The 20,385-nt window shown below is 44.6% G+C and overlaps 1 protein-coding gene across 5 annotated transcripts in view; it reads left to right on the forward strand.

The window, feature by feature from the left end:
* Positions 1-20,385, forward strand: part of bahcc1a (BAH domain and coiled-coil containing 1a) — a 199,164-nt gene that overhangs the window by 170,992 nt on the left and 7,787 nt on the right. For all 5 annotated transcript variants that reach the window (XM_072692868.1, XM_072692865.1, XM_072692866.1 and 2 more), the window contains 14 exons: positions 1,087-1,432; positions 2,269-3,159; positions 4,215-4,384; positions 4,491-4,627; positions 4,810-4,923; positions 11,245-11,368; positions 12,234-12,450; positions 12,586-12,789; positions 14,430-14,603; positions 14,936-15,177; positions 15,624-15,704; positions 16,460-16,592; positions 16,747-16,864; positions 18,479-18,554. In XM_072692868.1, coding sequence (XP_072548969.1) covers positions 1,087-1,432; positions 2,269-3,159; positions 4,215-4,384; positions 4,491-4,627; positions 4,810-4,923; positions 11,245-11,368; positions 12,234-12,450; positions 12,586-12,789; positions 14,430-14,603; positions 14,936-15,177; positions 15,624-15,704; positions 16,460-16,592; positions 16,747-16,864; positions 18,479-18,554 — 3,027 coding nt within the window. The remainder of the gene's footprint in view (positions 1-1,086; positions 1,433-2,268; positions 3,160-4,214; positions 4,385-4,490; positions 4,628-4,809; positions 4,924-11,244; positions 11,369-12,233; positions 12,451-12,585; positions 12,790-14,429; positions 14,604-14,935; positions 15,178-15,623; positions 15,705-16,459; positions 16,593-16,746; positions 16,865-18,478; positions 18,555-20,385) is intronic.

A 20,385-nucleotide genomic window follows, 5' to 3' on the forward strand; every position in this document is an offset into this window, starting at 1 on the left:
AAACAACATATAATAAGTCAGGAGGTAGTGGCGGCTCAGTGTTTAGAGCACCAGATGGTTGGGCCCCTGAGGAAGGAGCTTAACCCTCTCTACACAGAGGCTGCCCACCGCTCTGGGCATGTGTGCTCACTGTCCAATGCGTCTGTTTGCTCACTAATGTGTATGTGTGTATTCACTGCAGGGATGGTTCAAAGGCAGAGGTCAGATTCCATCAGTGTTCAACACAAATGGTGATTGTGGTTGTTGTTGCCACATCGTCTTCCTAATATGTAGTTTAGTTTTGTAAAGAAATGGTCCTGGGGGCCTCTGTGTGGCTCAGCGGTCTAATGCGCCACCACTGTGGCCCGGGGGTCGCAAGTTCGAATCCTGAGCCATGCATGCTAGAAGTTCCAGGAATTCTAGCATGTCTTTTAGTTAATGAAAGCCAGTGTAGGACAATTTTTAGGACAACATATTAACTAAATGCCTGTGGACATTCAATCGTTATTTGGAACCTTTTCCATTTTTCAGTAAGTAGGTCCAGACCTTTGCCATGTCTTTATCAGATAGTGAAACAATAGATCTGTTCCAGACATTTCAGGGAGCATGTGTTTGACACCTGACACCTGACAAGTGAGGACGTTGTCCTCTTCATTGAGAGACCTACAGCTGTTTTTGTGTGCGGAGGGGAGAAAGCAGCATTTGGAGCCAGTGAATCATAAGTTTACATCTGAAAAAATCCCTATCACACCACAACAGCTCCCACAGCTCCCCAGCTTCCTCAGAATCCATGCACGAGTCAAGGGTATTTCAGTCTCGGTAACAAGCACGACACATTGCAGCGTGAGGAGACCAAGTGCAATTCTATCACAGCTCACAATCAATAGACATTGGGGTCTAAATGAATGCCTGATTCAGCGATGCACAGGTGCCGAATTGCACTTCTATTGATAAGCGAATGCGTGACTTGGCAGAAGCCAGCGTTTGTCAGCTTCCCTTGGTTAACCAAATTGTCCAAATCTCTTTATGACACTTGGAGAGGCACATAGATCAGGAAGCTCTTTATGGATTTGCTCTGCCTTAATCCTGTAACTCCACTCATTGCAGATGCAGAAGAAGCCAGAGGAGCAGAGCATGGAGTTGGAGGACATCCTGTCCGAGCCCAGGACTCCCAAACCTGCCAAGTCTTACGTTTATGGCCCGTCAAATCAGTCCTCTTCGCCTCCCAGGGCCTCTGCTGTACACCTGTCGCCCTGCTGCCAATCGCCCTGTATGCACCCTCATCCAAAAAGCACAGCCTCCACGCCGTGTCCTGCTGCTAGTCCAGCTGCTACTGCACCACGGTCCCCTGCTATCAGCCCTGCTCCATCACAGTTGCCCAAAGCAGCAGAATCCCAGGACAAGAGGGCAGAAGGGCAGCCTCCACAGGACTACCCCCAGTCTATGGAACCAGGTAAAAGACATGTATCTAGACTGTAAAAAAAAAAGCTGTGTATCTAAAAACTGCCTCAGGTATAAAAATAATAATTCTACATATTGAATTAATTTAGTTTATGCTAAGTCTTTATATAGTGTGCCTGTGGGATAGGCCTGCCAGGGGAATGTGCTGATAAACAGTTTTGGATTTGGTGTTGTTGGGTTTCAGAGAAAACACATACGATCACATAAAGTCTTTGTCCGCCCACCTTCATGTATTTTTCTCTGAAAAACAAGTGGCCCCAGTAACTTAGTCTTCAAAACAAGAGTATCATATGTAGATCGTTATACAGGCCAAGCTTCTCAACACTCATGCTGGACCAGTGCAGCTGTTTTTAGACTCTGTGGTTCTGTGTGGGTGGCTGCATTGGCAAGTGCGTGATTGACTAAGTTATGGAAAAAATGTCCCATGCTTTACCAGTCACCTCAGTAATGATGAGAAACACTTCGTCCAGAGCCCTCACCCCCACCCCCTCCCTCTCGGTCCACACCCTTTTCATCATCATTAACACCTTACTAAGCGCTACAGTACAGCCAGATGATATAAAAGTGCTAGAGCTGGTGAGAAAACGCAGCACAGCTCTACCTCAAAATTGCTCTCTAATAGCTCTACCAATTCCTTGTGCCTCAATGATCGAGGCATGGTTCTACTAACCCATATTACACCGAAATTTCATATGTAGAAGTTCAGAATAAATAATGAAGCACTTCCATGTCCATGAAGAGTGTTATCAGTTATAACATTAAAGCTGTGATGTAAATTATTTTAATATTATGAGTAGTTTTTCAGCCCTTTTCTTTGCTTTGCCACAGATCTCCCACCTGAATACACTTATCCTACAATCACCATGGGGTACAGAGGTGGGCCCTCACCTCAGGATGTACGACTGGCAGAGCCTGCAGAGCTGGAGACCATTTCAGTGGAGCCAGTTGAGCATGCCCCTGCCCCTCTCTCCAGCCTTGGGGAGGAACTTGAGTGCCATTCGATAGTTAGGCCTATTCCCGAGTCCCAGCTGCCATTAGATGAAAAGAATGATGAAGATCTGGAGGGGCAGGCAGAAGGTATGTTGGAGCAGACTGCGCAGCCAGATCCTGTAGAAAATGTGAGCTGCTGTGTGCCTGCTGGGGAGGAGCAAGTGCAAGAGCAAGCCGCACTTCTCCTCTGCCCCCCTGCTGAAGCCCCAACCTGTGAGGCTGCACACTGTCCCATCACCCGAGTGGAGGAACAAGTCCAGAAGGACGAATCTGTCATGTCCTGTCAGGAGGAAGTGAGCAAGGTCCTTCCGAAGCAAGATGATGAAGGGGTTCCTGAGCTGGAAGCTCAAAGCATCCCAGATCCAGAGCATCCATGTGCTCCAGATGTTGTGGCTGAGCTCCAACCAAACGCAACCACTGAGGTGGCACTTGAAGAAACCGCAGAGAAGGCTCAAGAAGAAGATCACGGTCTGCAAACCGTGTCCTCTTCTACTTCTCCTGTTCATGACACTTCATGCCCGCAGACCCTTGTGCCAAGCTACTGGAGCCTAGAGCTCCTGATAGCTGCGGCTTTCTGTGGAGACTGTCCTCCCCCTTCGCCGCCCCCTCACACTCCTCCCCAGGACTGTAGCGGCCAGTTCCAACCCAGCACACATGGCATGGAGCTCCTAAGCGAGGTAGCTGATTTAGAGCTCCAGCAAAATCGCCACTGCGCTGGCAACAGTGAAGGTGAGTTCTTTGAGCAGATGTCGTGATAGCAAGCCCGTATAGCTTACAGAATACACACCAAGTTCAAAAATATCACTCCACTCATGATCTTCTCAGGCGCAAGGTGGCGTTTATTCTTCAGTTCAAGTGAGCCTTCCTCACTGGAAAATAGGTTTTAGGAATGGGTTACTTTTCAGGAGCAACCCTGAAAAGCCTGCTCTAATGACGGTAGCCCCAAGGGAGAAGTGGAAGCAGGTTGCTGCTGTTACACTTTATCCTGAGGGAGAAAGTTCTGCGCCTATTGTTTCTGTAAACCTGCCTGATCCGTGCGCTCCTCGCAAAATGGAGCAAATGTGGTGGTTTGTTTTCCCTCTCGGAACAAGACACGTTTGCTAAAAAACTTGGTTTGCGATCACAAAAGAGCTCGATGTTTTTTGCGGCTCTAGAGCATTGCCAGGGCTAATTAGCCCATTAGCACATTGTTCTAAACATGCTTTAAAAGCTTCCCTTCTATGAAGGCACTTTTTTATTCATGCAAACGGATGTTTTGTGTTTCAGCGGAGCATTCTAAAGCATTTAAAATGCGTTTAACCAGTCCCAGAAGATCTCACTTGAAACGTATTACTAAATTGTCTGAACAACACCAAGTCTCTCAGCATCGTTGCATGCTTGAAAGACATACACAAAGCAACATACTTCAGTTGTGCCAGGCTAGGCAATGCTTTCTTATACATTATAGATGATCCCTTTTTGTCCATTACTGTAATGTTGCTTAAAGGTTTAGAGCTGCAATTGCTTCATACAAGTGCCTAGATATGAAACACGTGCCTAGATGGTATCTCATAAAGCACCTGTATAATACAGGCTGGTCCAGCTTTTGCATATCAAGGTTTACATGTAATGCAATAGTCCTTCTAACAAAAGCAAAACAAAAAAAAAGGAATAGAATTATTACGTTGCCCAATGAAAACCTATGGAAATGAGCCCTACCCCTGACTCCTAGTAAAATCCATTGTATACGTGTGTCCATTGAACGCAGTCATGATGTTTCTGTCTCTTTTCCTTGAATTATGCAGGAGAAGAGCAGTTCATTTTTGACCTCCAGAGTTTGGCTACCTTGGCAGCTGCCCGGGCCTTGGAGTTGGACGCCAAGGCGAACAGCATGGCGGAGGCTGAGAAGCAGTACCCAGCCAAGAGGATACTCAACCTGCGTCGGAAATGCAATTGGACCCCTCGCCATGAGCCGGTATTTACTGTCCATTTACTGACATTACAATAACAGAACAGCAGCTTTTGTCTTACATTTATGTCAAAGAGTGTGATTGCTTATGCTGCTGTTGTGTTGTTGACAGGTGTGTCCCGTGAAGGGTTCTATGGACACTATGGACGGGCAAGAGTTGGCTATGCGTGTGAGGCTAGCAGAGCTGCAACGGCGCTACAAAGAGAAGCAAAAAGAGCTAGCCAAGCTGCAAAGAAAGCACGACCACCAGTAAGCACTGCTTTGCTTCTCACTCCAAATTGTACTCAATAAAAACAATGATTTCTAAGAAACCCCTTTACAGAACCATCAGTGAACGCCTAGGCACTCGGATTCAGGATGCTGTCAACCATGTTTAGGGAACACTTGGTGATAAGTTGCTTAGTCAATCGTTTCTTCTTTTTTTGCTCCAGAAAAGAAGAGACTCCTCGAAGCCCTGCACGCCGGGGCCCCGGACGACCACGCAAGCGGAAATCCACTCCAGGCCTGGGGCCTGTGGCCCCCCCTGAGCCGCAGAAGAAAGTCAAGTGAGTAACTAATGCCTCTCCTTCTCTTCCTCCTCCTCCTCCTCCTTGCAAATGTACAGAGAAGCCCCTCATATCAGCGCAATCCTGCAGATTGCTCCCCATACTATAAACAGGAAACATGCAAACTCGTCTGACCCCAGCAAGGAAGTCCAGTTTAGCCTTATCCTAAACTAATCAGAGCTTAAATTGCATTACATGGTGAGCCAAAGCAGCAGACCGCTTCTGCTGGGTCTGAGCTTTGTCCACTGTTTATATATGTGTGTGTGTGTGTGTGTGTATTTTTTCTGGTCATTCAAAGTGTTTTATCATGGAACATTTTGGGTTTGGACCTATGTAGCCTACAGTATAAATAAGGGAGGGCCACTGTTGTGTTCTGCATAATGCTGGATATAATACTGCATATAGCTCCTTCCATGCTAATCCTCATGCTCAATGTCAAATGTCATTGCTGTGCCAAAGGAACTGAAGGCCTAGTGGCAAAGGGCCTTGACAGGCGGGGGTTGTAATAAGAGTCCTGTGAGTTCTGCTGTAATCTAGTCCAGTGCCAGGGATGTGGCGTAGCTTTACCATTTAGTACTGGGATCATTTCAGGTCAAGAGGGGAAGAGGTCACACACACAGATAGACACACACACACACACATGCTGTAATAAAGTTAATATGTGCAGCAGTGTGGTTATGAATATATTCCAAGCAGCTGGTTTCTGGTGGAAGTATTTGTTTATGAAAGCAGAGGTTTATCTTAATCAAAAGCAGCGAAAGCAGATAGGTTTAATTCCCCATACGGGCTGATGGATGCTGATAGATGCTGACATTGATGCACGCTGTATGTTTTTCCCTGCTGGTGCACTGAAGTTCAGATGAGCCCTCAGGATAAGCAAAAAAGCTCCTTGCCGGCTGCCCTGACCCTTGCTCTCGGACATGTGTGCTGTGTCTATGGCTCCTCAGCGCCATGCAGGTTAAGAGAGTGCTTGTCAATATTTAATTAGCTCTGTCGTCAGTGCCCATGTGCAAGCTTCGAAAGGGCTTTGTGGCAGGCCGGTGGCCTTTCTCCCTCTCTCAATCTCTCTCCCTCTCTCTGGGCAGTGTTCCATTGTGTTCCCAGCTGTCCTGCTGCCTTGTCACCTCCGCTCTGTTTCCGCCCTCGTAGTTGTGTCCCCGTGCCGGCCGGCCGGCACACAGCCGCGACGTGATACTGCATGACAGTGACACTGCATGACAGTGACACCCAAACGCGTGGGCAGCTAGCCAGAGTCCCTCACCGCAGGCTAGGGAGGGGTGTATGGACATGGCTATATATGTATATATGTGTGTGTGCGTGTGTGTGCGTGTGTGTGTGGTTGGGGAAGTCTTGCTACAGTCACCAGGCTATTCGCCAGAGTCCTCTTAAACATTACAGAATGTGTTTTGCCTTATTGTTTGATTCACACTGCTTTGCTTCATGATAGCACTTGTTGTCACTGTTGGTGGATGTTGCTGAGGGGTGAGATATTGCATAATGGAAAGCAGTTCATTGAAGGATTTAGGATTTGCTTGTATCTGCATGTTTTTTTCTTTCGTGAAGATCAATTTACAATGCTTTAAAGGGGGTTAGGTACCAAAAAAACAGTCAGAATTCATTTTTACACTGTTGTATTCATCCTCTCTTTATTCCCGAAGAATTGAGCATGCTGTTCAAGTAAAGCGCAAGTAACCTCAACATAAATGTTTATCTGCAAACATTTCCACACACATTCTCCTGCTAGCATTTGGGTAAAACAAGTAATTTGTCCAAAAATAACCATTTTACGGCAATAATGTACACGTTAGCTGTTCCAAACGCCTCCAAGAGGTTGAAAGTTCAGTTCTGCTACAACTATACCTCTGCCTCAACTCATAAAGAAATAGAGACCTTCCGAATCGTAATCCTCCTACTGGTCACCGTGGTAAAGTATGAAGCAGCAAAGCCTCTGATTGGCTGCTTTCTGCTTTCTACTCTGCTCTACACTGGTTCTTGCCCCCCCAGTCTCTTTAAGACTGCTAGATGTAAATGGCCTTTTGTTGCGACTGGATGTCCTGCATAACACATCATTCAAACTAGGCTAAAACATTCCTCATTCACCCTATTTCACCCTTCCATGCTTACTTACAGGAGTTTCTTCTGCTCATGTCCGCTCATTTCCTATCCTATTTAAAGTGAATGTGGTATGCAATGGTCGTAAAGTAGCTAGCTATGCTAACTCTGCATTCCAACAGGCTTATTAACGCTATTTAGAGCTACACAAAGATCGGAGTGCTGTGATGCACCTTGTCCAAAGAGGAGAGGGCCTGCAGCCATGGTTGCAGATTATTACCGTTTTGTAGAAGGTAATCACACATGCTGGGTGCATGTGATGATGTCCGAGCCGTTTCCCTGGGCAAGGATGTTCTGGTGATGTTCTGGTGATGCCTGGACGTCTGTGGAAGGTGGTGGATGTGAGTGACATGGCGTTCCACAACGCTCCGACCTTTTGGTGTTTGTTCGTAGAGCTGTTGTTGTTTTAAGCGTAATTCTTCCTATCACTGTGATGCTCTGTAACTGAGATTATCATACTATTCGCTGTATGTTTATTATCAGTGTGGTTGTACTCTATATCTATAACGGATCCACTGTCTCACTGGACGCTCTACGCCAAATAAATATGGCCACCCCCATTGTTTAATGGAAAATATGATGAATGTGATGAATGGGCAGAGCTAAACTGATGTAGGATGAACAACAACAACAGCCTAGTTTCCGCTTATGGACCAGGGGGGGTGGGGGGTGGTGAGGGGCACATTATGACTCCAGTATTTATGTTTTTGTGGCTTTATGAGGCCTTTAAACTCAAACCGCAGGTGTTACACACGTTCTGCATTTTCTCACGTGTTCTGATGATATGAGATTGAGGGTAGTGGGTTAGTGGGTAATAGCCCCAGACCCGATCTCTCTGTGTATGAATGTGTATGAATGTGTGTGTGTGAGTGAGTGAGATTCTTTTTAGCGACAGACACCTTGTCTGCAGTGTGTGTGCGTGTGTCTAGAGAGAGCGTCATTCCCTGCTAATCAATTCTGTTTAATTAGTCACCGGGAGCGCTCTCGGCAGGGAGGGGCTGTGTCACGTTGTGTGTGTGTCAGTGTGTGCCGTGGCATGGCCTGCCTCATGGGGACAACACACACATACGCCACTGCAGCCCATGTACCCAGTCTGCCAATCACACAACCCCAGCGCACCTCGTTGTCTCGCTCTCGCTTTCTCTCTTTCATTCACACGCATATACAGACCCATATTTGGCACAAATGCAGATGGACACACACACATACTCAAACAGTACAAAAGTACACTGCTTCTGTTATGTGAGAAGCAGGGCATTAGGGGAGGAGTGTCAATGAGGTTTCCTTCTTCCTCACAAAGAGCTTCACTGATGTTAAATTCATATTAATCCCTGAAGTCTGAAGGACACTGACCTCAGTTCCTCACTTTTAGGACAACATACATACAGAGTATGTCAAGTATGTTATGCTGCAGCAATTATGATGGTGCAGCAGGTAGTGTGTATCTCTAGAGGCCTGGGGTTGTAGGTTTTAATCCCTGCTCCGGTCACTGCCTGTGAGGAGTTTGGTTTGTGTATGTCCACGTGTCCGTGTGTTCGTGTAGGTGTCCTTAAGGTGCTCAGGATTTTCCCTCACCTTCCGAAAACAGGGGAACTGTCTATTGCCTTTAAGCGTAATTGAATGTGAGTGTGTGTGTGTGTGTGTGTGTGTGTGTGTGTGTGTGTGTGGGGTACCCAGCGATGGACTAGCGGATATATCTGCCTTGCATCCAGTTGTTCTGGGTAATCTCCGGACCCACCATGACCCTGACCAGGAAGAAGCAGATAAAGGCATGCATTGATCCTACATAGCAGTGTATTCATTGCATTTCTTATAGGATTGAATCAAATTAGAATTATAGAATATTGTATTTTAGCACTGCACTGTAACTAGCATGTTAGCTGGTGGCTAGTGTGTTAACGTGGGGATATGATATTAGGTTGTAAAATGTCAAATCAGGACACTACGAAACACAGCTGTTGATTGAAATATTGGAACCTTTCTATTGTCGAATGTTTCACTAAATCAACATTAGAAACATATTAGCATATCAACATAAGCCACGTTTTCAGGCCTTATTTTTGCTGGATTGAATCATTAACTAATTTTTTCATTAATTTGGGAATTGTATAAAAATTTTTGAGCGTATACATCGCATTGTAAAGCAACTCTACGGAAAATTGATACTTCTTGCTCCTGGCCTCCCCCTATAGTCGGAAAGTGTAATTCACGTTTTTAGCTACCACTAAAGGACACTACTTTCTGGACACTAAAGTACAGGTTCTGGTAGAGGTGGGAAATATGACAATATTTTATCAAAATCGTGAAAAATGTCATTGTGATATTTAAAGTATGCTGACCAACTGCACAGTTCATTACAGAGAGTGTAATTAGCACTGTTTAATTACATGAAGTGCGGCAGATTTGGAATACAAATCACTGTACTGTGTATGGGATAATATTTGAATAGCAGTTGTTTAAAGATTCTGTCACTGCTGATGAATATTGTGTATCATGAACATGTCTTTAAACATCGTGATGTAAGATTTCTACCATATCGCCCATCCCTACTTTATGGACAAACTATGAATATACAGAATCGCCACTGAACATATAAGAGGCATGTGGACTGACGTGGTACAGTAATATTACAGGATTTTACACAAACATGTTCTGGTGAGCGTTGTCATGCCCACTTCACCAGAGTTACATCCTGCAGCGTGCCGAGCCCAGTGCAGCAATAATGGCAACACTGTTCTCCCTATCACAGGTCAGTGGAGCATCACAGTGATTTTGAAGCTGTTATTTTAAGGTAAAAATGTTGCATAGCGTTGCTTTAATTATGAGGTTCACTCTTTTGGCATACTCATAGAATTTTGTCTTTAAATGCTACTAAGCTCTCGAGCAGTGCAGCTATCTAAGTGTTGACCCTACCACTGGGAAATCACCAGTTCGATCTTTGGTGATGGCATGTTGTTTGAAGGAAGCCACCGTTAGGTTAGCGCTGGGGAATTAAAGCTATCTAAAAGTGAGTGTGCATGCGTTAAACAATGAAAACATGACAGAAGGAAAAGATAAACTTGAGCCAACGATATGGGACACACAGCACAGATTAGGGGCGATGGTCAGCTGTCAATGCTCACCAATGTCCTTATGGCATCCAGCGCCATTCTGAAACTCAAATTAAGTGTAAAAATGAGTTTTAACGTAAAATGTTAAAAGCAGATTATCATGCTCAGAGTAGTCAGTGTTAGCACTCTAACAACATCACATCACACATTAGGAGTGTGTGCTGTTTCTGGTTAGATTTGTTACAGATTCGAACTCATTCATTTTTTTTTTCTGCCATTTTCCCATAAATAACAGAAAAGCTGTTGTCCACAGGTGCGGCAGGCGGAGATTTTGTCCTTCACGATTAATAACTAAATAATAAGCCTAGAGTTTAAGGGGTTAAGCAGAGCCCTCCCAGCGAAGCTGACGGATGGCTCACCAGGGCCTTCCGCACAACAGGAGGAGGGATGGTTAATCTTTTTTGTTCGAGTGCAGCCCGCCGTGCGTTTGTGTGGTCCGCTGGGCAGGTTTCCAGGGAAATGCGAGGGCATTCTTTCCCCGCCCGCGGCAGCCGGGCTAACTGTAGGACGGAAGAGCCGCGGCACTGATATGGAAATGCAGCTCGAGCGCTGTGATGTTCAGCGAGAACAACGGCGTCGAATACAAATGCCTTTGCCTCCCAACCATTTTCTGTATCTTTTCAAAGAGCCACCGCAGCTTTTGTGCGAGCAGTGTGTAACTGTGTGTGTGTGTGTGTGTGTGTGTGAGTGTATTTGTGGGGGGGGGGGTGGATCTCCCCTGACAGAGTGTGCCGGCTTCTTATCCAACGCAACAACACCGGGTCTGCCGTCAGATCCTTCTTCTTCAAGCCTGTGGTCGAGAGAGGCTGTGTCTTTCTTTCTTTCTTTATCGCTCGCTCTCTCTCTCACTCTCTCTCTGTCTCTTACCGTCTCGCTCACGCTCAATAGCCTTCTTTCTCTTTTTTCTTTGGTACTCATCAGAGGAAGAAAGAGGGAGCTATTAGAGCCCGGTGAGAGAAGACTGTCTCTCTCTCTCTCTCTCTCTCACTCTCTCTCTCTCTCTGTCTCTCTCTCTCTTTCTTTTCCTCTCTCTGATCTGGCTCTCGCACTCTCTCCTTCCGGGCAGCTATGAAAGCCTTTGGCGTTGTTTGATTGACAGGTCTGTGGGGGCGGTGTTGAGTCTGCTGGTGGACGAGTCGGGAGGAAGAGGAGGAGGAAGTGGCGATTCGGCTAAGAAGAGGAAGCTGTCAAACCGGGGCTTTAGCCGCCTTGGAGCCGCACAGGTCAGTGTCAGCACCCGATGTGTCCCTTGTGTATTTCGATCTCTCTCTCCCTCTCTCTCTCCCTCTTCCTCAGTCTCTTTCTCTATCCCTTTATTCCCACGTCTCATGCTTTCTTATTAGGATTCGGCTCGTGCTTTTTAATTAAAGATTAAAGCCTTTCCAGAGAAGGTTATCCTTCTGCTTTCCATGAAATCTAAGTGTCCTCTGCCCTCTGTGTTCATCAACGTGGAAAAGATCAAAAGTTTGGAATTCCTGCTTTCAATTAAATGCAACCAATTTTGTTGCAGAGACTGTGTTGTTCGAAAGTCTAAGACCCCACTGAATTCCTGGATAATTATTTCCATTTTACCTCTTTCTCTGCAGGCCCACAAGCGGCTGCCATTTTTGCTGTTTAATAGACCTTTCTGTTATTACATGACACCTCAGTGACGCTTTTGCATTTACTTGTGATGAACGTGATCTAGCAGACAGGGAAACACATGATTAAGAACATAACATATCTCTCTGATCAATTAGGTCATTGCTTTGACTGGGAAACGAAAAACATTATGTAGGAACATTAAGCTCATAAAAATACAGTGCATCCAACAAGAAGGAAAGCCTTGGACATCGGTTATACAGCAATAATAAATATATGGTAGCTCACAGATCACTGATCTATTGTACTCTATGCAGTGTGCCTCCCCTGGCAGATTTTTTTTTTTAAATCCCATTGCATAATAGAATGCAATTAGGAGGCCAGTGGAGACCTGAAACAACAGATAATTTTGGAATAGCAGTGGTCAAATATTAAAGCAGATATCAATAAATAATTGTTAAAAATCCCATTATTGTTATTTCTCATTTAATGTACTCCCTCTCTCAGATGAAGATGCAGTGCTGTCAAAAGAGCAGCCTTCATGAGCATCATGTGGGACAACTGAAGCCCAAAACCTCTGCAAATAGGACTGCAATCAGGGACCGAGAAGCTTCAGCCTGCGGCTCCACCCCTGCCCACCTGTACACACCCCAGCGGAGCCCAAAAGCAGAGTCCAGACAGCCCAGCTCAGCAGCAAACGAGTCAGAAGGCCAAAGTGACACAGGTCAAAGTCACTAGCCTGTTTTCCAGTCACTGACTAAGAACTGTAGAATAAAAATGGACGTGAGAGTGTAAATATGGTAACTGGTTCATAACTGACAGTGTGTGTGTGTGTGTGTTGCTGTCTTCTCTCCAGCAGGCAGTGGAGACAGCGGGGCCCAGGACAGCTGGAAGGGCCGCGGGGAGATGACGATAAGAAAAGGCAAGAGGAAAAGCGGGGTGGCTTTAAATCGAGCGTCGGCCCGTCTGCAGCAGCCCCGGGCAAGGATGCTGCGGGCCAAGGGACAGGAAGTGACAGAGGATGGTGAAACATCAGCACTGGAAACTGAGTCCTCTGAGCAAGGTGAGTCAGTCTGGAGAGTCTGAAGTAGGGGTTGCTTTGCAATAGTTTTAAGCTGATTGTAACCACTAATGGACACCAAAGGGTACTGTAGATATTTTAGGAAGCGTGTGTTGTTATTAAATGATATACTGTAATTACCCGTTTACATACATTTGTTCTATGTCAAGATATTAATGCTATTTTGAGTTAGTTCTCTGCTATAAAATGTTCTTAGACCATCCTCTACCGCTATGTTTACAATTCTGGACACATCTAAAATGATTATTTTTAATCAATTTTAGCTATTCATACTATTCTAATTAGCGGAAATTTGAAAGTGATTTTGCATTAGACTAAGATATTATTTTATTATTTTATTTCCCCTGATTCTGGGTAGGCTCCAGATCCACACTGACTCTGACCAATAAGAAACTAATAAACAATAAATGAATGAATGAAAACAGTCTTTGACATTGTGTCAAAATCTTATAATGAATGGACCAATAGAAATGTTTTTTACATTGATTGCCATTGAAGGTGTTTTCCTTTTCCTGTAACTTACCATTTTAGATCTAGAGTGTTTTTTTTCTGACAGCGACATTATACACATATCCAATGAGAATAGTGTGACCACCTCAGTTTTTTTAATAAACTCAGACTCATTATATCAGCTCCGCTTACCATATAGAGGCGCTTTGGAGTTTTATAATTGCAGACTGTAGTCCATCTGTTTCTCTGCATACTCTGCTAGTCAGAACCACCACAGAGCAGGTAATATTTGGGTGGTGGTTCATTCTCAGCACTGCAGTGTGGCGTGATGTTGTGTAACTAGCTGGTACGAGTGGATACAACACAGAAGTGCTGCTGGAGTTTTTAAACACTGTGCACTATATTAGACACTCCAGAGACAGAAGCTTATCTGTTGCTGCGCAGTTTGTATTGGTCATCCACTTGTCCCTCGTCAGTGGTCACTTCGTCTGTTAGTGGCCAAAACTTTAGTCATCAACTGTTACCAAAAGTTTAGGAGGTCCCAGCCGTTGTTACAGCCGTAGCTGCTGCTCTCTCTGTCGGTCTTTCTCTTGCCCTCTCTCTGTCGCTCTTTCTCTCATATTATTTTTGTCTTGAATAAATCTCCAGCCTGAGTTTGTGTGCCCCCAGTGGTCATGCAGGGACATGTTAATTTGTTAATGGCAGGCCAGTGAAAGACAAGAGTGTGTGAGATTGTGTGTATATGTGTCTGTGTGTGCGTGGAGGTGAGTGAGAGGGTGTTGATGAATGGCTTGTAAATGACAAGAGTGTCCGGGGTGTGTGGACATCTGACACCTCTCACTGCAGCCCCTCGCTGGCAGACACGCTGCTGCAGCTGCAGCCCGCTGCCTCCCAGGACTGCACAACAGCTGACTGGGCATTAGCGCCTGCCCCTTCTCAGACATGCAAACACAACACACACACACACATGCTACACTTAATCAGTACAGAGTTTGCAAAAGAGAGCATAGCCCTAACTGACCTACTATCATCTCATTCTCATGCACCTGAAAGAGTTATGAAGTTATACGAACAAGACGCTTCACATGGTTGCTGTTATACAATGTATGTACATGGATTTGCATGACCAACTGCATGGTTCCAGCTGACTCTTTCTATTCCAATGCCTGCAGAAGAGGAGGAAGAAGAGGGCAGTGAAAACAGCGATGAAGGACAAACTCTCAAATCCCCACCCTCCAGGGAGCTCCCATCCAGCTCTGTTGTAAAAGATCCTTCCCCCTCTTCTGTCGTCAAACTGGAAGCCAATCAAAAGGCAAAGAATAAGAGGGAGCGACAAGAACTTTACGGTAACTTTAGCTTTAGGTTCATTTTTGTAGTGTATTCTCATCACTGTATGACCCATAAAAAGCACAGGCACAAAAGTGCAGATAAAATTCAGGCTTGAAGCTGCTCACATACACTTTCAGTGGTGGTGTGCTTTACACCACTTTATCCAACGCTTGGCATTGTGCTTGCTCATTTAAGGCTTGCATGCAGCTGCTCTGCCATGAAAACAATGCCATGGAGTTCCTAAGCCTGGACGGCATCTGTCAATTCACTTTTTCAGCAAACTCGCTCTTAAAATATGCAATATGCACTTTATTTTGCCCCTTCTTAATCGGTAAACAAACTCTTACAGGCTTGCAGCTTCACTCGGAAGGTGAAGTGAAGGTGAAAAAGAAAGCCCCCTGCAGGTCTGCACCCGTTACCGCAGCAAAGCCCCCGGGGGTAAGGAGGAGACCAGGTCGGCCCAGGTTGCAGGAGAAGCCCTGGACGGGCCACTACCACAAACCCCCAGGCCTCCTCTCTTTCTCCACCACCAGCGAAAGACTGAGGAGAGCCACCCGAAAGAGCTCCATGCTACGAGGAGCAGTTAGCAAGGTGAGGTTTAAGTCCCAAACAGCTCAAGCCTAGCTCAAGCCTAAGCTATGTATTTTCTCAAATTTCCTGAAGAGTATAGTAGGACTTACTTTTGTGAAATGATTAGTCTTTAATTTCGGACCGAACTTGTTTATATTTTTCAGTACATTTGTGAAGAGCTTAAACAAAATAAAAATGTAGACAAGCTTCAGCTTTGAATTTTTCATTTTTCTAGAAAAGTAGGCACAAACCCTGGTCATGACACCCACTTCAACTCAGCATTAGGTTATTCGTTGACTGTTAGTTGGACATAAGTGTGTTAGAGCAGGAAAACACCAAAGTGTGTGGGGCAGAAGTACCTGATTTGAACCAAGCAGGTTCTAGGACCAAGCAGGTTGATTAGGGAAGGCTTATTAAATCTCTCTTTTGTCCCTTTTCCTTCATCCCTTTTTTTTCTAATATGACAGAGAAAAAGCTGCTGGTCAGGTGTGGCCCAGTCTCCTCAGAGTGATGATAATGACTGCAAAAGAAGAACCCGATTCAGACAGGTATGTACTGTACACACAGCAGCTACTGATACTGGACTACAGTCTCACAAATAAACCTGAAAAAAAAAAAAAATACCAAAACATACACGTTCTTTCATAATCTTTTGATGACAATTACAATACATTGATTTTGGCCTATTATTACCAGAGACATTCTTAACAAGGTTGCCGGCCACTTGTTGAAATGTGAATGGGAGTTCTCATAACACTCAACATGTCGTCTGTCAACGTGCCTCGGTGTGAAGATCGAACTGTGCTTTTGTGCATTACTGAGCCAAATGCTCTAAACTACTTTGTAGTGACATGAGGTGTTTGTGAGATGTTATCAGTGATTTAAATAGATTCGTAGAGACACATTTCCTGACTGGAAATAGCTTCCTGGCAGCGAGTGACCAGACTTGCCTGTAAGGACTTTATTACTAAAGACCTAAGATAACACCTTGTCCACCTAATAAGTTGTATTTAGGAACTAAGAGTTCCATTCCTGATCTTGTGCCATCTTTAACTAGTTGGTTCTCAATAGCCACTTTTGTGGTCACATAGATTTTTAGGCCACTTTTTCTTTCTCAATACACGTATTGAAATCCTGATTATTAAAATTATTTTTAAAAATATCTACAAAATTACTATCAAACATCAAGAATATTAAATATCAAACTACCTACAGGAAATACACAAGTAAACTCACATTACATATTATATGGGTAGATATTTAACTGTGAGTTTTACAATGTGTGTGTGTGTGTGTGTTGCAGTCGAAAGGCCGGGCTGTCAGCCGTCTACTTGAGAGCTTTGCAGCCAACGAAGGCTTCCACCTAGGTGAGGACAGCAGCTTTTCTGATGAGGATGAGGAGGGCAGCTCTTCCTCACACTCCAGAAACCCTCCTGGTAAGCAGCAGCAGTCCTGTTCCTGGTTCTACATTGTTTATTGTCAAAATAGTCACTGTATTGGCATTGTCTTTTTATTGAATGATAATTATGTGTGTGTGTGTGTGTGTGTGTGTGTGTGTGTGTGTGTGTGTGTGTGTGTGTGTTTTCTCAGCTCCTCCAAACTGCGTGCTGACCAAAGAACTGCTGACTGATGGGCTCAGGGTTCTCATCTGTAAAGAAGACGAGCTGTTGTATGCTGCCAGAGTGAGAACTCTGGATGTGCCAGACATGTGAGTGCGCCGCTTGTACACACACACACACACACACACAGACATCACAGAAATGCACTCAATGAGTCGTGTGTATTTTCTAATGTGTGTAATTGACTTGAACATGCTGATTTTCCTTGGTGGACTCAATTTTTACTATGGTATGACCCACAGTAGGTGCATAGCATAAGCTATCCTGGCATTGTTTTTAATATGTAATAAGAATTTGTCTTACCAGATAGTATTGCTGTCCTCTTCTGGTCCTTTCGGGGTCTAATCGGCACAGTGTGTGGTTAGCTAGCTGAAGAGACTGTAGTGGGGTCTGGTAGGATTAGCTTTTAGCCTAGCATCCAGCTAGAACCGACTTGCTTCAGCGACCTTTGCTCATGGCTCTCCTCTTACAGTTCCAGCTAGCTCACTCAGCTCCTGGAGTGGTCAGCCATTAGCCTTTAGCCTTTGTTTCCATATTCCTTAGATGTAGCCGCTGCGTTTAGTCTCGAAAGGCTTTGCTAGTGGGCTTGGTCTATGTAAATTATGGGGCATAAATATAATGTGTAAAGACAGAGAATACTGTTGTAAGGGATAGATCTGGATTTTCTACTATGATGTGAAGTCGTTTACACAGGGGGGTGTTTCTCATAGCGAGATACCGAAAGTTTGTAAAAACAACTGACTTGGTCTTTTCCCTGCTTTAAAAATATTATTATATTAATAATTATATTAATAAGTCTTTGCTGAATTGGATGGGGTATGTAAGCAGTGGTTGTTTAACTTGGGCATCTTTAAGCAATGCAAGGTGTTTTACGCATAATATGAAAAAGGTTGCCTTATTGTATTTTTAGGGCCGTTAAAGGGCTGGATTGGATCCTTGTGGTTTTCACCTTCTAATGTCCTATCCAGCATTTTCAGCTGTTAATGGTCCGTTAATGTTCTGATACACACCTGTACCGCTGTGCAATCTCTAGTAGGTGTGTTAAGTTGTGTATGACAGAATTCAACATAAGTGCAAGTCAGCACTGTAGTGACAGCGTAGCCTGCCTGTTTAGCTCTTTTAACTCTTTACAGATGCTCATTTGGCTCCTGCAGTAGGAGCTACTGCTAATGATGGCATATGAGCAAACAGACCACTGAACATATTTTTGATAAGCTGGGCAACCTGATTGGTTTAAAGCAAAATAACAGGTAATTAGTTACTTTTACTTTAAAGAGTATTTCAAGTTGTTCTTTGATGTTTAAATAGTCAGTATACAGTAGACTTTGTTTGGGGCTAAGGTGTGATTTTACAAGCCCATTTACAACCCATCCCACCCCAGCAATTTCTGCTGTTATCGAAATCGATACCCATCAGTACCACTGTGCCATCTCTAGTAATCCTTCCTACATTTTTGAAAAGGTTTTGGCTCAAACAGGGCAATAAACCACTGTGCACTGTTAAAGCAGGGAAAACACCAAACCAGGCAGGGGTGCCACAGGACCAGGGTGTGGGAACCACTGTGTTGTAGAAGTGCTGCGGCAAAGGGTCAGTCACAGGCAGAGAGCGAGAGGGGGGAGCCGGCGGACACGGGAAGTCAAGCATTACACACTCAGCTGAAAATAACTCCTTTGTACTCACCCCTCTCTCGCTCTCTCTTTCAGCTACAGTATTGTTATCGATGGAGAGAGAGGAAACCGCCCCAGAATCTACTCCCTGGAGCAGCTCTTGCAGGAAGCAGTGAGTTCTCCTTCAAATTGGAGCTCAAAAGCCTGCCCACGCTCTGAGCTTTGGCCTCTTAGGACTATCCTCTTACACACACACACACCCTTTTCCTCTACAGCTACCACTCACACACCACCGGCACCCTTTACGTTTTTAACAGCGCTTTCTGCTATCACCACATCCTCCGAAATCCCCTCTTCCATCAGAGCACCACAGTCAGGCCGCATCCTCTTCCCAAAACATCTCCACATAAAGCTCTTTCCTGTCAGAGAGCAGTTCTCCTAGCCCAACCCCCCCCCCCCCCCCCCGTGTACAACACTGCCAAGTCCAGTTCTGTTCACACCTCCTCATTAAGAGCATTAGCTGTTAGCCTAATGACTGACTTCCTCTGCATCTGCATTTCCTGTAATGAAATCAGAAAACTCTTAAACCAGTTCGCTGAATGTTTGCAGATTTTTTTTTAACGTTAAGACCTGCTGATGCTCCTTTGCATGACACTAAAACAGCTAACTCTAAAGGCCTTCGAAGGTTCTCTGAGATATCTGGCATCCAGTTTCTAAGACTCGTGCCACAATTGCTGTTCTGCCAGTTCTGTCCAGGCCCATGTGGCCCATGTATCTTTAGTTCCTTTATCAAAACATACAGTAGTTCTTAAGAACCACCGCACACTGCCCCAGCTCAATCCGACAGAGCATCCCCATCCATTTGCAACCAAATGCAACCACCACCCCCACTGCTCCTTCCACATTAGTAGTACTCCCCGCCATTCCAATAAACAATTTGGTTCATTTCACCGAGCTGCCTGAGGCCTGAGGTGTGGGATAGAAGTGTGTATGAGGTTCTTCTTCTTCTTTATGTGTTCTGTGCTGAGCCCATGGGGTTATGCTAACATTACAGTTTATCTAAGCCATCACTGAAATGGCCTCTAATTATACACTGTAAACCGCAGTGTGTTCTTGGCTGGCGTTCATCCTGGCTTTTTTTTTTTTTTGCTTAGCTTTTTTAAATGCCTGGTCTGCGTTTCCTTGTTCCTCTTGCTTGGTGAGGATGCATGTGTGTTGATGAATAGCTGTGCCGTTTGCTGACTATTGTTCCACATACATATAACATCCTGCTCTGTGCATCAGTGGGAGCTGAACTGGTCCAGAAAATAGGAGCATTTAAAAACACTCAAGTTAAGTCAGTGTAAACGTGACACTCATGTACAGAATCAGCATGTGAGTAGACCTGCTCAGATCCCTGCAGCCCTAATTTAACAAACCTGATTCAGGTAATGAAGACCGTCATGGGAGCGTCTGAATATTGTGTTGGATCAGAACTAGCTAACCAACTATTCACTTATAGTATTCCAAGTATATTTTATCCAAATTTAACAAACCGCACAGAGAGAAACACACTATATGGACGAAAGTATTGGGACATCTTCTCATTCATTGTTTCTTCTGTAATGAAAGGCACTACTATCCAGGGAAGGTTAGATTTTGAAGCAATGCTATGGGATTTGATTACGTTCAGGAGTTCCAGGAGTGTGTTGGCATTTGCACATTACAAAGAACCATTACATCAAATAAGGGTTTCCCTTTTAACCTGAAACCTGAGTCTTTCAGTCTTCGTAACTCTTCATAACTCTGGACCAGTTTAACTCAGGAACAATTCTTTGACAATCCTTAAATAACCTAAATCTGACCAAAATATGTCCCACTTTATGTCCATGGTTATCATTATCAGCATTGTTCAAGATACCAGTTGATAATAATGCTTTATACGGTATTTTGCGCATCCGATTACCATGGAAACATATCCACAAATAGAAGTTGGAAGGTACTGTATGTACAACTGATTTAAT

The sequence above is a fragment of the Salminus brasiliensis genome, chromosome 12, assembly GCF_030463535.1.
Source record: "Salminus brasiliensis chromosome 12, fSalBra1.hap2, whole genome shotgun sequence".
In the NCBI taxonomy this organism is placed as follows: Eukaryota; Metazoa; Chordata; class Actinopteri; order Characiformes; family Bryconidae; genus Salminus; species Salminus brasiliensis.